A 14,071-nucleotide genomic window follows, 5' to 3' on the forward strand; every position below is an offset into this window, starting at 1 on the left:
AACACTGCTGATAATATTAATAAATTCTTGAAACATGAAAAAGAAAACAGACGAATCGCACGGAATTGGTAATGTCTAAACTCTAAGTTACTGAAATTACTGTTCTGGAAGGAATACATACATTCCTACTCATTTTACGATTTGCTTATTTAAAGTTTAACAATGTCTCATTTTTCAGTTCTTTTGGTTATGACTTCAAAAAAGACAAATTCACTTTGAACAAACGTAATTTACAGTTTGTTAAATTTATTGGACGATAAATGAAGAAATGTAGCTGGAATTTTTAAAAAGCTTGGTATTAATTTCGCTGCTGTTGTAAATCCGAAGAAATCTAGTGCAACGCTTACACTCCTTATATTTGAAGGAATTTTTCCTGAAAAAAAAGAAAATAATGTGAAAATGTTTGCACATATTATCCCATATAACACAATTACATCTCGATTCTTCGAAAATCGTTGTTGAAGACTGGGAACAAGGGCCAGAAGTAGAGGATATGTTTCCAGAGGATATGTTCACAAGCAATTTCAAACAATCAAACCTAACAACGATAGCAAACAACTAACCATTATTATCAAGAAACAGATATTCATTGCTCAGATCAGCCGTTAAAAGTACACATCCAGTTTTCTTCAACATCCGATAATCGCTAGCCAAGCATGCCACGCCTCTTCCAACAAAATCAGGAGTTTCTCCTTTTTCTACCATACGCTCTATTTGAGCCTGCAATTATTTAGGTAATTTAAGTAAAGAAACGTTTGTTATATGTCATCAATTTCTGATATGCATACAGAGTTTGCTCGACAGTGGGTTGTCTTGTAGACATCGCTTATTTGTGACAACATTGTCTTTCAAAGCAAGATTATACGAAATTCAAGTGAATTGTAATTATGAAAAAGCTAAAATAGGCAGCTGTCAATGACAAAAAAAATTTTGAGCAAGTATAGAGGCGCTGCCTGAAAATACGAGAAACTCAATATTTAGATACAAGGTATTCCACTAACACAAGAGACCTGAGGCATTTTCGTAAGTTTGCTTAGTATTCCAGATCGTAACCAATCATATGATTTTTCAGTTTTCACTGTTCCAGGCCATAATGATACTACCGTGATTTTATAAGCCTTCAGTTCTTCAGCCATATCCGCGGACATTTTATCGATCTAAGTTTTCCAAAAAAATTTTTACATGTTAACAGGATGATGATACTGATAAAACGATAAAACGATAATAAAACAGGAAATTCTCATAACTTTAGAAGGAATTATTAGAATACCTAACAACAATCTTAAAACATGTAACAATTACGTATCACGTATCAGCTCATAGCTTTAGAAGGAATCATTAGAATTCCCAACAGCAATCTTAAGACACGTAACAATCACGTATCACTTATCAACTGGTTCTCTGTAACCCGATCGCTCGAGCTGTTCAACTCGTTCAGCGCGCCATATAAAAAAATATTTCATGGCTAAAATTTCCAAACGTAAATCTCAATCAACCATTCATCAGCAATGTTATATTACTGGTCCGTAGGCACTTCTAACACTTTGCTGAAATTTATACGTGTAAAACAATTAATTATCATTTTAAGCAAAGAACCTACAGCAGCTTTACCCACTCCGTAGGGCACATTGAAAAAGTAGCGCACGCCAGCCGCTGAACTGATATTCACAATTAGCCCCTTTTGGCGTGGAACCATCATGCGTGAAGCTAATACCGAGCAAATATAAACGTTTCGCAAACCAACATTGTTTATCTCATCCCAAAATGATGGATGGCACTCAAAGAATTTTTTGCCGACATTTTTTTCCATTGCCTGCGAAATAAGGTGCTCAGGGAACAAAAAAGCAATAAAAAGCATTAAAAAAAACAATTTTTAAAATAACTACTGGAAAATTCTACAAAAGTATTTTTCAAAAGTATTTATCCATGACTCAATTTGGTATTTGTGGAGTAAGGAGGACCATTTCAGTGATATAAACCGAATCATGAATAAATACTTTTGGTATAAATTAACACAAATTCTAGTTAATTAGCAATGGTCTTTTCAATGTCCCAATCAATCGAGGATTGTGGATACGAAATAACCATATGACCTGGAACAATATCAGTCACCAAGCAGTAGTTAACAAACCTTAGACAGGGAAAAAAAATTGGTAACAGAAAGAAAATACGACTGAAGGTAGTTTAATAATACCAATGAAATAAAACCGACTAACAAATCCCTAATATTTCATTGACAACAGACTAGTTCATTGCTTTCAAAAGTCCAATTATTTTTTTCACTTTACTTGACATTCCCAACAAAAGCATACAGTGGCTCCTGAGAATGCATTATTGACCAGCACATCCAATCGATTGTTTTCATCCTTCGATATTCTTTCGAAAAGTTCTTTAACTTCATCGTCTTTACTGTGGTCGCAGTAAACTGCAACAGCTTTATCACCTCTGCTTGATATTTCTGAAAATGTTACAGTTTTTTTATGTAGGTTACAAGAATGGAAAGGTATTTACTTCCCAGATAATAGTTCTTTCCCTACGTGCAACATCTTTTACCAGGCGACACTTGGAATCACTAATAAATATTACCAGTTAAAGAACAAATGTTAACGATAATAAAAAATCATTAATTCCCTTAAGCCTCTTTGCATGTAAGGTAATAATAACACTATGGTGAAAAGCGTGTAATTTTAGTAGTGAAAAAAGAGATAAAGCCTGACCATTGACGGTATCATGTAAAGTAGGTATACGGGGAGTAGAATCTGGTTTCCGTCCCGAAATATATACTGTTGCACCGGCTTCAGCAAGTTGCAATGCGACACCTCTACCAACACCTCGTGCACCCCCAGTTACCAAAGCTATCTGCCCACTCAGTGGTTTTATTTGTTTCGATGCCTTCTGCGAAGCCTGAAATAATATCGACTAAGTCGACTTAATATAATATTTGCAACTTTGTCTGAATTTACAAAGAGCAGAATTGGGTTAATTTAATATTGTATTAAATTATCCTACCTAACTTTATCATTTTGAATTAACTTACCTAATAACTCATATAAACAATAAATCAGGCAATTTAACAGTTTTTCATCAAAACCATAAGATAAACATGCATCTTTGCTATTTCTGCATCCTTCCTCTTTTTATTTACTTAATTAAATTTTGCTCGATTATGTGATTGCATTACATCTTACATGACCTTATAATTTATGCGTGAGGATGCCGAAGATTAGAAAACAATGCGAACTTCCCTTAGAGATTACATTCATGAATGTTATTCGTAAAAATTTATGTTGCCTACATAAATCAATAATTGAATAATCGAATGAGTCAATAATAATTGATAATTGAATAATCGAATAATTGAATAATCGAACGGATTATGTTTAATTTAATGGTTAACGATTGCTTCTTTATCTCTATGTAATCACTACAACACACCCATTTATAGTTGTGCTGACTTCTTGTGAATATTGCATTTAATCAGAAAAATTGGATGTGAAAGCAACCCAAACTATCGACTGTCGAAAATAGCTGGGAGACGAAGAAAACATCTCACGACATAACCAACGACCCAATAAATACATCCTGGAATACAATAGTGATGTATCGCGTATTGGATTGGACCAGACAATATTTTGTTGCTTGGTGAAGACAGTAGGACTTCATGTACTAAGATTTCACACAATGGCAACTTATGAATACCTCCTAACTCCTAAACAAGTGTCTTCTTATGCAGGATGTAATAGTCATAACATTGGAATTTAGCAAGACGACCGAATCCAACTCCCTCTATGAGACGGACAGCGAAAGGTACTGGCATGGCAGTGATCTGCTTCTTATTCTTACTCTTTCTCTTTCCGTTTTTAATCAACTTTTATTTCAGTTTTTCAAATTTTTAGTGAACTTTTATTCATTTGTTAAGCATAAAAACAAGCAGAAGCTATCAGCATAAATTTCATAATAAAGTATCAATATCGTTAGAATAAAAAGGTTGAAAAGCAGTTGCCATTATTGATTAGATGAAAATTTAACTCAGTCAGTTTTTTAGTATCGTTTCTCATTGCTATTCCTTTCCTTGAATTTAACTGAGTAGACTGCTAAAAGATGACATTCTTCACAAGAGTTCAATTTGTTTATGAAGGTCAAGAATAACAAAAATTTTTTTACTAGACATCATGTGAATTAAAAACATAGAAACACAGAATAAATGCTGGAAAGAATTGAACACTACATTAGAAATAAGACGGATAAATAGGAAATATGCCGCGAAAATCACGTGTCTAACCGCAGCATAAATTGCAAGAGGTATTGGACAAATTTTCAAATGCAAAATGTGCATACCAAACCGGTCATTTAAAAGTGATCCAAAAGAGTGTGTATCGCGTAATGCTTCAAATACTTCATACTAACAGGAGAGGAGGTTTTTCAGTAGTGAATGCACAATTTGATAGGTAATAGTTTTCCAATATTATTCATTGTTAATCTTCTTTGACGAACCAAGAACTGCCATTTGGAAAGAAGCACATGCTTGAGAAAAAGAGAGCAACTGTTCACTGCTAAATTTTCTTACTGGACAAACACCTGAAATATTATGACGATATGAAAGCTTTCTTGAATTTTTGGGAAATTTTTCAAACTATTTCCCACTAATTTATGCAGCTTTAATAAAAAAGATCGTTTCACTGCGCGAGTTAGTGATTCTTAAGTGACCTTAAGCAGCTGCCGAGTTATCGCTTTGGTGTGATGAACTGATCTTATGAGTAAGATGGAGAGTACAGAAAGCTTTCTTGAATTTTAGGAAAATTTTTCATTGATGTAGCTACGTTGATGTAGCTATAAATAGATCTTTGGACTTCATCATAGGGTACGTATATATTTCAGAATAAATTAAGGAATATTTCAGAATAAATTTTGACCAGCTTACTTTCAATTTCCAATCTAATGTTAGTGATTATAATTGCGATGTCTTCATGCTAAACAATCGTATATTGGGCTCATCAAAAAGATCGGTAAAATATTAGAACACTGAAAGTAAAGATACCTGCTAATGCTGCAACAACTGAATTCTCAAGAAATACGTGATAAGCTTTTCTTAGAGAACCAGCATCATCATAATATTCGTCTTTGTCTCCATCCGGCTTCATATTATTCATATTGTTATTGTTATTTGATTCACTACTTCCAATACTTCCATTCGGTAACTTTTCCGGTGACTTCATGGCAAGCCTCTCTTCCGCATTGTCATGTTCTGATAAGGATGAAGAGCCTACACAACTGTTTCCATTGTTTCTTTCGCATGCAGCCACTGATATAGGGTCTTCAACATTCACTAGTTCCTGACCCTTTATGAAGGGAGGAATGAAACCAAACTGAGACCGACTGCTATCTAGAATTAACCATCACAGATATTGCATTTTGGTATATATGGGAAATCTAGCATCACGATTCGTTTTAGGATTGTAAGGATTGCTAAATATTTTGAAACTATGTGATTCATCACTACATTTAATTTCTAAGGTAAACAGCATCATTCGGCGATGAAAAATATAGATCAATGTGAGTTTGCTAAATTTCCGAAAGGATGACATATAATAAGACTGAAACGAGCACCCGCTTTAGTTATACTAGCTAGGTAGCTGAAGCAGTTAATATGTTATCCTACAAAAGCATTCGTCAAGAACTGATATCTTAGAATATCTCAAAAGGCATATTTTTCAAACTGCATGAGGAGTTGGAGTAATATGAAATATAAAGAAATGAACAAACAATAAAAACAGCAACCTTGCTCTCGGTTCCTTTGCCCGACTTCGAAGGAAGGTATAATTCGATTCCCTTTCGAATCTGGTTGTTCTGACAATTTATTGGTTGCTTCGCCATTATCCAAACGTATGACCGAATAGGGTGTGAAACGTTTAGAACCATTTTGGAATGGATTCACATAACTATATTTAGCTGAAGATTTGCAAGTTTCATTTCCGGAAGTTTCAGAGGTTGTTTTACCTAACACTTCAGGAGCATCAATAATGCTCAATTCTTGCACTATCTTAGAAGAAACTGCTTGATGTTCTTCGGTAGATTGGAGATTAACTTCTTCCAAGCAGTCAGCCGGCGAATTTAATGGACGTTTCATGATTTTCTCCAATTCAATGGCGTCTGCCTTACTCACCATATTCTTCTACAATGAAATCATATCTTCCAAAAATAAAAAATTAAGTATGGGATACCGAAAGACACTTTGCAAGGTAAATCCCAATTTCTCCGAAAAGTAAACACCTTTTAATTCGTTTTATTCAGGTGAAATAAAGATGAAAAGTGTCCAAGGTCATGCTCACATTATTGCTATTTCAAGAGAAAACATTTCCCACTATAACGCATGTATCATAACTCGGCAAGCTATAATCAGCATATAATTTTATCCCTATGTCATTACAGATTCATATTAAAGGCAACACTAGAATACGAATAGTCCCAGTTGGATAAATATCCCCCAGCACCTCTTTTTTGTTATAGAAAAAAAAAAAATACCATCCTGAAGTGATCCTCAAGCGCTCCCAGAAAACGACTGAGTTTCGGATCTCGAAATGGAAATGTTTCAATGTCCTCCTCTGACATACAAGCCAGATCACCAACAGTTGCAACACCACGTGACTTCATTAGAGACCGTAGAGCAAGAGAACTGAACATGATATTTCAAATTTAATTCATAAAACCAGTAAATACTGCCATATTACTTTCTGACAAAATATTCTCTAATCGTTACAGTAAAAAAAGAAAATTATTACATGTACTAGGAAGAGTACCTCATTGTTGGAGCCAATTTAAGATATATCTGTGGTGGAATCAATTCCTCTGATCCAATCAGCGCCGGAAAAACTGCATCAGCAGGATTTCTGTTGGTGGGTGGTATAGGTGGTCGCTTTAAAGGTGAAGTCGATTCAGAACGGTCAATGGGCTGGAAAATGTTCATTGAAAATTACACAGAGGGTTCTTGTAAACTCCAGACAATTTATTTGTTGATTTCCATAGTTTATACAACTTGAATCTTTCTATTATTAAAATAAACAACAGAGACCTTTGTTTTGCATTATGCTGCATTTCCATTAAGCAAGTTATGTATTTTTCTTGAAGATTTTGAAATAAATTTAATTGAACTTTGGGGATGAATACATCACAAAAGTCACCGGTAGTCCAGAAAATAACGAATTCTTGGATCGTCGAAAAATTTTTCTACGTGGAAGACCATTAATATCGTCATCGTCTAGAGTTGAGGCATCGAAGTGAACACGTTTGCACTTAAAAACATCTTATCAAAAAAATTGATCGAATAATCCGTACAGCTTATGATAGCAGTTCGGCCCTGTCATGGCCTCATACATGATCTTTCGAAAGGGAATAGTAGTCATCATAATATTATGCTTAGTCCATAAACCGCTATTTCATTACACGTAGATAAAATCACTTAGAAAAATGAAACTGGCCAAGAAATTCCTTTTCGATTGTCAGATCTTTCTAGTTTCACACGCTTTAAAAATTTTTCCTCCCCAATAGGAAATTACTTTTTTTGCACTGGCTGAAAAGAATTTGATCGGCGGACAAATTGCTCTTCTTCCACATTTTTTCAAGATGCTATTTGGTGTTCTCATCGGTTCGTCCTCATTCGCCTTTGGACTAACACTTTCCAAATGTGATTCGGCGATTTCCTGAAATTTAAGAAGTTTTCTGTTGTACAATACATTTACGCAGATTCGCAATTCAAGCCCATAAATCTTAATGCAACAACAATTCTTCCATAAACAAAGACCAAGTCAATGCTCATAATGAGACAAAAAATAGTCAGATCATCAATACTGAGAGAAGAAAAAAACATGACTTAAACTTGCCCAAAGATAGATGTTCCTAACTTCTATGAGACAAAATATCGCAAAAAATTACAGGAGTTTTACATTTCATCGAAAGTGTTGGTCCTTCCAAAACTTTTCGCTCAGTATCTCTCATATGTTCACCTAACAAAACGATCGCTAATTCACCACTGTCCTCTTTTTTGGTGCTGGTTTGACTTTGAAGGACTGAAATACTTGAGTATATTCCTAAGACTTCGCAAGTTGTAGAGTGAGTAAGATCTGTCTTAAGTAGTGATTTCTCTAATATTCTTTAAAGATTCTCTTTAAAGAATGGAATGAGGCAAAACGCCTTAACCTGGACTATTTTCCATCAAATAGTATTTTGTAGAAGATGAATAGAGTGAAAACAAAAATTCCTGGGAATTTTGCAAAATACCAACCAGAAGGGTTATTTTTGCACAGTTCATCAAATTTCACAGCTTCATCATCCTGCTTGTCCTAAAAAGTTGTCAACGATAAATGAAACGTCAGATTAAGAGAACTGAGGAAAACTTGAAAAACTAATCAAACATTGGTCACAAATTTAGAAGTCTAGTGAATCAAAGTGAGTGCTCGCATTAAGTTTACAAGCCTTGTCACAATCTTTTTAATACATTAAATCATAGGAAGATTTGTAAATCAAACCTCTAGAACTATCGAGTTTTTTATTGCTACAACATTGTTACAACCACTACCTGTATCACCCACATAATTATCATTTTCGTTAGAATCTCCAGTAAGATCCTGATTTCTAGATTGAACACAGATGCGTGAATTAGCTACATAGTTATATTCAGCATCGCGTTTCTTTACCAGTGATGCTGTTTTAGAAGCTTTCATTGCTGATGAGCTGGAATTTGATATTTGTTCATTTGTGAATTTACATTTCATTAATGTAAATCACTACATTACAGCTGATCAGCTCAGACCTAGAGATATCATCAGGTTACTTTTTCTCTATCTTCATTTATTTTAATTAGGAAATACAATTTCAATTTCCGTCATGTAAACATATTGTTAGCTCTATTACCACATTCACATCCTACTTATCCTAGAAAACTACATGTGTTCGAAAAAAGCAAACTTCTCTTGCGAAGAATTATCAGCATATCCCGGTGGAATCCGTGCTGCTAAATCGATTGATTGACTATCTTCAACAAGACATAGCAAGCTATCACTGAAACAAACAAATGTTATTCAAGAATTGATTTCTCTACAATTTGTGGTTGGTAAATGCAATCTTTTTCTAACCTCCTTTCCATTAGCTTTTCTTTCTGATGATCAGTTAAATGCATTTTCTTTTCAGAATGCGATACATCAATGACTGCGTACTCGTCCATATCGTTATCCTTCACATGTTTTAGCATTCTACACTTTGAAACTGAAGGTTCTGTACTCTTTGAGGGCGACTGCTCAAAGTTCTAAAAGTAAAAAGAAACTTAAATCACCTTTAGGTTTTAATTTCTCCAATTTTTCGCAAAGTTTTGATCTTCTTAATCAATCAAAAAAGACCAAGTGAATAATCCCACTGCATATAGTAAGTCAACATTTTGTTTTAGACTGAAACTTAAAATCATAATGTTTCAAACGATGAACTTGGGTCATGCATGCAAGTAAAATAAGCAATAAAATGATCGCTGTTAGCAGTGTAAACTTAAGTACATGAAGGAAGAAAATAATTTGGAGGAAGCAAAAAGAACGAAATAGATGGATGTAGTTCTGAATTGAACAGTAACAGTTCAAACGTAGCATAACCAAAGAAAACAAAATGAGAATAGGTTTATAACTGTATAACTCTGATTATTCGACTTACATTTTTATTTGTTGTGTCGTTACTCCCATCTGCAGAGAAGTCAAGATTTGTGTCATAAGATATGGATGCCTTTGAATTATCCAGCACTGGAAAATCTTTCTGTTCCGAAACGAAATTTCTCGATGCACATTTGGCCTGCTCCAAAGCAGTGCTGAAGAATAAATTATAAGGAAAATGGAATAAGTCACAAAAGCCTTAATTTTTTTACGTCTTATGTAATTTCAATCTACACTGCTCAACAACAACCATATACCATTTAATCATTTCTTAAAATGAGTGGGCCTATGATAATCTGAACTATACCTTTTACTTTTAAAAGTATCACGAAGATAATTCAAGCATCCTGAAGCGAAAGAATAAATCGTGTAAATGGATAATAAAAGGGTGGGTATAGTTATGAAATAACCAGCAGCAAGATTATCTTTTCCTACAAACAATTTTAAGATGAGAAAACAACCGGTAAATGGAGAGAAGAAATATGAGGATGAAGCAGGCAAATTAGTAGAAAAACTGAACTTTCTCAAAAATAAGGATTAAAAACAAGCAAGTAAAGAAGTATAACACGATTCGATTTTCCGGGCAAATTCCAAATGAAAACCAACCTCAATTCATCTGAAATATCGAGATGACTTGCACGACCAAACGTTTGTTGCCAGAAATTGACAATGCAATGATGTAAACGTGATAGACGCAATCCTTTAATGAAAACTGGCTCTAACTGGTCGAGTAATGAAGTGTCATATGGTCCCGAATAATGTTTTCTCAGAGTAGTCAGAACTATTCTCACCAGCGCGGCAACCTATTTTCAAAAATTATTAAAGCTTTTAAAAGTAACTGAAATTAGAGTCAATACCGGCTATTGCCAGCTCAAATATTAACGCAAGGTACTGAGATACTACTGAACACCGAGCCCTAGATTTCCAACTTTAAAGGTTTGTGTTAATTTCTTCAATTTCATAATGTGGAATTTTCATTTTCAAACATGAATATAAAACTTTCATTTCTTAAAACTTTGTGTCGAGCCAAAAATTGCACTAACGTTTTTTGTCTGGTTTTTGTAAAACATCCGACAATCTTTTTCCGTCACCAAAAAAAGACAGGTGCTTATGAATTCAGACAAAGCACCAACAACGAACAAAATGTGTGTCGGTTTAGTCATCAGAGATACTAGGCTTGTTGCTGCCTCCAAAATGTTGAAAATGGATTTAGACATCAGTTCAAGAGCAATGCCCTGGAAGACAAATTATAAAAGGTGAAAGTTTTTATAAAATTCAAGTTTTTCCGGAATTTAACAACAGAAACTTACGTGAAATGTTTTGTAGTAACAGGTTTCCGAAACAATTTCGAAATTATAATGTCAGCTTCCTTTCAGAACATGGAAACAAAATATCTGCTAGAGATACAAGACTTACAATTTGCTTATCGGCATGCTCTAAAAGCGTTTCAATTGAATGCCTTCCTGTTTCGATTATCAGCTTGCAGAAACTATCAAGAATGTTTCCCTTTCCGGATAAATCGAAGTCTAAAAGCAGACAATATTTCGTGGCAATATTATTATTGACATGCTCCTAATTTAGGAATCTAAATTCCTTAATCCTGAACGACACGCGATTCTTAGAAATCTGATAAAGCTGTCATCCAGACAACAAGAGTTCATTACATGAACGATGTAATGTCAACTTTTCCTTAAAAGCACATCAGGAAAAAAGTGAATTAATCGAATTTTCGTGTAATAAAATTGAAATAGAATTGATTTTTTTAAAAAAAAAAAGACAAAGATGGGGAGCAAAAAACAAGAGCAGACCTCCAACAAAAACGTCGCTAAGGACATCATAATTAAAGTATTCAATTTGAGCCCGAATTATTCGCGAGAAAACGAAAAGTAGTCGGCAATCCATCTAAAAAAATCAAAGACTCACAATGGACAAAAAAAACAGCTGTTGTAGATTTCCGAACAGTTATATGATTATGTACTCTGAGAAGCCAAATTATCATTCTAAATTCATTTAGTCAAAAAATGAAGACTGAGCAAAATACTCAAGCATAAGTTGAAATGACTAACACAAAGATAATCTGACTTTCTACAGATGAGGCTGAAGATTTAACAAAATGGATAAATCTGCTGCGAACAAATAAATTTAAAATATTTTATACAACCTTCTCACATGCAATCATTTGGCTTATTTGACTTGCTAATTTGATAGCGAATGTGCAGCACCGAATGGAATTTTGAGAACAAGCTTCAATGACAGCGTCATAAATATTCTCCCAAGCTTCAAATATGCGTATCATACTTCGCTGAAGCAAAACAAACATGATTTGATTATAAAACATCACATACATTATTAAGAAAGAAAACAATAAGTTCCTAAAAACAGTTGTTTTCGATACTGCTTCTTGGATGAAAAGTACTAAGTTCTTCTTGTTTTAAGGTGCATCAACGTAAAAAATGTTTTCAAGAAATCTGATTAATTCAAGGGGTGGAAAACTTACCGGTCTCACAGAAAACTCATCTTTTACTTTGACCTGCATAGGAGCCAATAAAAGTGTTTCAGCTATTTCAAGATACACTTCGGATCTTATTTCGTCATCCTAAATAATCGTTTTTAGTGCAATATCGATTTCATACCGAAAGGCTCACGAGCTGCACAGCTACAGTTACAACATCGCAATTATCATGTAAAAAGTTGTTTAACCAATGATATGCAGCCTTGTAAAATTGATTTAAGTTCATGCTTTATCTATGAAAAGCAACAAAGAAGCAAAAAAGAAGGAGAAGTCACCTTCAATTGACAAAAACTATCAGCAATTCTCATCCAAGAGGTAGTCACTTCATCCCACGTCTTCAGTGTTTTGATCATATCAACGGATATTTGACAGAATAAGGCAGCTCTGCCATTTCTGTTAGATCCACTGTTCAAAATGGAAGCTATACTCTGTGATTTGCATCGACTGAAAAAATCAAATTGGTCGATGAACATTTCCTGACGAATTCAATAATAAGCCAATTAATAGAGGGATTTTCGAAAATCTTCCTTCCACATTAATTTAACCTCCTCAGTCTTGGATTATTCGAATCTATTTTCGTACATTAGCTAAATATATTTTATCTACATAATCTTATCATTACATACTATCTACTTTAAGGTGTCATCCTTCTAGAAAATGACTAAAATATTCATCAGTGGCCATCCTCAGCCATTACAATTGATATTTCTAGTCTTAAATGATTAGACAACTGGAAGAGATATGGAACATTCAATATTAATAAACGAAAGACATGACAGAAAGGTAAGAGAGATGAACAGATAATTCAAGAAAATTTTACTTTTTCTTCCTTGATTTCGCCATCTGAATTCTCTAAACCTTCTGTGCCTGAAAACAAATAAAGTTGAGGAAGCATTTCTATCATTCCAACTTGTTATCATCCCCGGTTTCTCTCAGAACGCATCTCTACCAATTTGAAACCTGGCTCTCTCTCCCCGCACTTGCCCAATAAACATTCAAGAGAATTCAAATATCCGACATTCGCGCCATTTCTTCCTAGCTACACAGTGAGAAATTAAACACCGCCCATTGAGGAATAAATAGGGATGGAATAGGATGGAGTAGAAGAGATAGAGTGGAATTAAATAGAATATAATAGGGTGATAGAGTGGTATGGAATAAGATGGGAGAGATAGGGTAGAATGAAATAAAATAGAGTGGGATGAATAGGGTGGGGTAGAATAAAGTGGATAGGATAGAATAGAATAAAGTAAAATGGACTGATAGAATAAGATAGAGTGAGATGAATAGAATATGATGGAAAAGGTGGAATAGAATAAAATAAGATTAACTGGATGGAAAAGAATAGAGTAAGATGGATGGAATGGAAGGGAATGGAATAAAACAGAATAGAATAGAATGGAGTGGATAGGTAGAATAGAATAGAGTGAAATGGATAGGATGACTTGGTGAAAATTTAAAACTGATATGAAAGTGAAGGAGGGCGTAAAATGTATTTGACCCTCGTTTTGATGAATTCTGTTAATTTCAAGAATGGGAAAAGTGGACATTTGGATGATGTCCACATTGCTAGTCTTTTTAGGCAATTTCCGCTCAGTTTTCTTTTACATATCTTTTCGAGACTAAATTTGATGATTACAAACTTGACCGAATGATTAGAACTCAAAAAGTTTCGGATTCAAATATGACCAAATGGTGGAATTTCAGGACTAAAAAGAAATGCGAATGCAAATTGTTGATAATTCAAAAATAGCTAAGAAACACCACGGCAAACCTGGATCTTTTGGTCATTTTGGTCATTTTGGTTTTTGGTCATTAAGTCTAATTAACGCCGAAAGTTAATCAAGAGGTCATTAAGTCTAATTAACGCCGA

The 14,071-nt window shown here is 34.2% G+C and overlaps 2 protein-coding genes across 2 annotated transcripts; both read right to left on the minus strand.

Moving 5' to 3' along the window:
* Nucleotides 1-230: 230 nt before the first annotated feature.
* Nucleotides 231-3,588, minus strand: LOAG_07388 (dehydrogenase; the record flags this gene model as incomplete). Its single annotated transcript, XM_020447413.1, has 7 exons — nucleotides 3,504-3,588; nucleotides 2,718-2,904; nucleotides 2,313-2,458; nucleotides 1,601-1,813; nucleotides 1,011-1,157; nucleotides 564-720; nucleotides 231-373 (listed from the first exon to the last, which is right to left on the minus strand). The coding sequence occupies exons 1-7, from the start codon at nucleotides 3,579-3,581 to the stop codon at nucleotides 231-233; spliced, it is 1,071 nt and encodes a 356-aa protein (XP_020302351.1). The 5' UTR covers nucleotides 3,582-3,588.
* Nucleotides 3,589-4,230: 642 nt separating this feature from the next.
* LOAG_07389 (hypothetical protein) lies at nucleotides 4,231-13,071 on the minus strand. Its single transcript, XM_020447414.1, has 21 exons — nucleotides 13,019-13,071; nucleotides 12,474-12,642; nucleotides 12,184-12,282; nucleotides 11,848-11,988; nucleotides 11,495-11,588; nucleotides 11,103-11,212; nucleotides 10,730-10,921; nucleotides 10,293-10,489; nucleotides 9,691-9,841; nucleotides 9,129-9,298; nucleotides 8,962-9,054; nucleotides 8,523-8,727; nucleotides 8,279-8,336; nucleotides 7,930-8,063; nucleotides 7,554-7,697; nucleotides 7,179-7,289; nucleotides 6,798-6,949; nucleotides 6,523-6,673; nucleotides 5,779-6,172; nucleotides 5,039-5,383; nucleotides 4,231-4,578 (listed from the first exon to the last, which is right to left on the minus strand). Exons 1-21 carry the CDS (start codon nucleotides 13,039-13,041, stop codon nucleotides 4,466-4,468), a joined length of 3,246 nt encoding a protein of 1,081 aa, XP_020302352.1. The 5' UTR covers nucleotides 13,042-13,071; the 3' UTR covers nucleotides 4,231-4,465.
* Nucleotides 13,072-14,071: the final 1,000 nt, after the last annotated feature.

This window comes from Loa loa (assembly GCF_000183805.2).
Source record: "Loa loa unplaced genomic scaffold supercont3.100, whole genome shotgun sequence".
Classification (NCBI taxonomy): domain Eukaryota; kingdom Metazoa; phylum Nematoda; class Chromadorea; order Rhabditida; family Onchocercidae; genus Loa; species Loa loa.

Excerpts from the sequence above, each read along its gene's own strand:
- LOAG_07389 (XM_020447414.1), bottom strand. The coding sequence starts at position 13,041 with ATGGCGAAATCAAGGAAGAAAAA. Across the intron at positions 11,213-11,494 it reads TAGCGACGTTTTTGTTGGAG|ACTTCGATTTATCCGGAAAG; the intron begins GTCTGCTCTTGT and ends GTCTGCTTTTAG. Across the intron at positions 10,922-11,102 it reads AGCATGCCGATAAGCAAATT|GGCATTGCTCTTGAACTGAT; the intron begins GTAAGTCTTGTA and ends TTTGTCTTCCAG.